The following is a 914-nucleotide window of genomic DNA, read 5'->3' as shown; positions in this document are numbered from 1 at the left end:
CGCCCCTGCGGCGGGGTCCCCTCGCACCGCCCTCACCGCCGGGCCTGGAGGGCCGGGAAGCCTGGAGCTGGATTTCCAGCCCTCCGCGGCGACTCCCGCCCGGCCCGCGGCGCCTCGGCCCCGCCACCCGCCCCGGGGCAGACCCGGCACCGCCGGCCGGGTTCGGGCGGCTCTCGCACCGACACCCCCGGGGGCCGCCAGGCACCGGCGAACAAAGGGCCGAGGCCCGCCAGGCGCCCGCGGGGAGCCGCGGAGGGGCCGCGCTGGCCGCTGCGGAGGGGCCGAGCTCCCCCGCCCCCCGCTCCCCGCGGTGGCGCCGGGCACACGCTCCCCGCGGGCTCCGCCGCCGCCGCCGGCCGCCCCCGGCCCCGCTCCGGCCGCTCCCCCCCGGCGGGGCAGCCCGGACTTTCCCCCTCGCTTCCCTCCCCACTCCGGGAAGCGCCATATTGATCGCGGGTGCCGCTCCCCGCGCCCCTCACCTTGGCGATCGCCTTCTTGTACCGGGTCACCGCTTGCTGGATCAAGCTGAAAACTTTCATGTTCCCGTCCCCGCAGGGCACGACCACCCGCGTCCTCCCGAAGCACACCGTGACTTTCATCCTGTGCGGCCGGGGGGCTCCCGCGTCCCTCCGGCCCCGCGCAGCCTTCCTCCTCCTCCTCCTCTTCCCCTCCGCCCTCCGCCACGGCCGCCCCCCGGCGGGGCGCGGCGCTCAGCCCCCGGCCGCCGCCGGGCTGCCGCTGCGGGCGCCCTGCCTCCGCCCCGGCTTCGCGGCCGGCCCGGCGAGGCGCGGGGAAGGGAGGGCAGCGCAGCACGGGGGCCGGTGCTGCCTTCCCGAGGGCCGGGGGCCGCTCACATGCCGCGGCGCTGCCCGCGGCCACCTGCTCGGCTCCTGCCCCGGCGCGCAGCGGCGGCG

At 80.4% G+C, this 914-nt stretch overlaps 1 protein-coding gene across 14 annotated transcripts in view; it reads right to left on the bottom strand.

The window, feature by feature from the left end:
* PARD3 (par-3 family cell polarity regulator) overlaps positions 1-888 on the bottom strand; it is a 444,410-nt gene extending 443,522 nt beyond the window's left edge. For all 14 annotated transcript variants that reach the window (XM_041487469.1, XM_041487512.1, XM_041487496.1 and 11 more), the window contains exon 1: positions 480-888. In XM_041487469.1, coding sequence (XP_041343403.1) covers positions 480-599 — 120 coding nt within the window. In that variant the 5' untranslated portion in view covers positions 600-888. The remainder of the gene's footprint in view (positions 1-479) is intronic.
* Between the last annotated feature and the right edge of the window lie 26 nt (positions 889-914).

Source organism: Pyrgilauda ruficollis, unplaced genomic scaffold (assembly GCF_017590135.1).
Source record: "Pyrgilauda ruficollis isolate IOZ18807 unplaced genomic scaffold, ASM1759013v1 scaffold12, whole genome shotgun sequence".
In the NCBI taxonomy this organism is placed as follows: Eukaryota; Metazoa; Chordata; class Aves; order Passeriformes; family Passeridae; genus Pyrgilauda; species Pyrgilauda ruficollis.
This window is presented reverse-complemented; position numbering and strand designations above follow the sequence as displayed.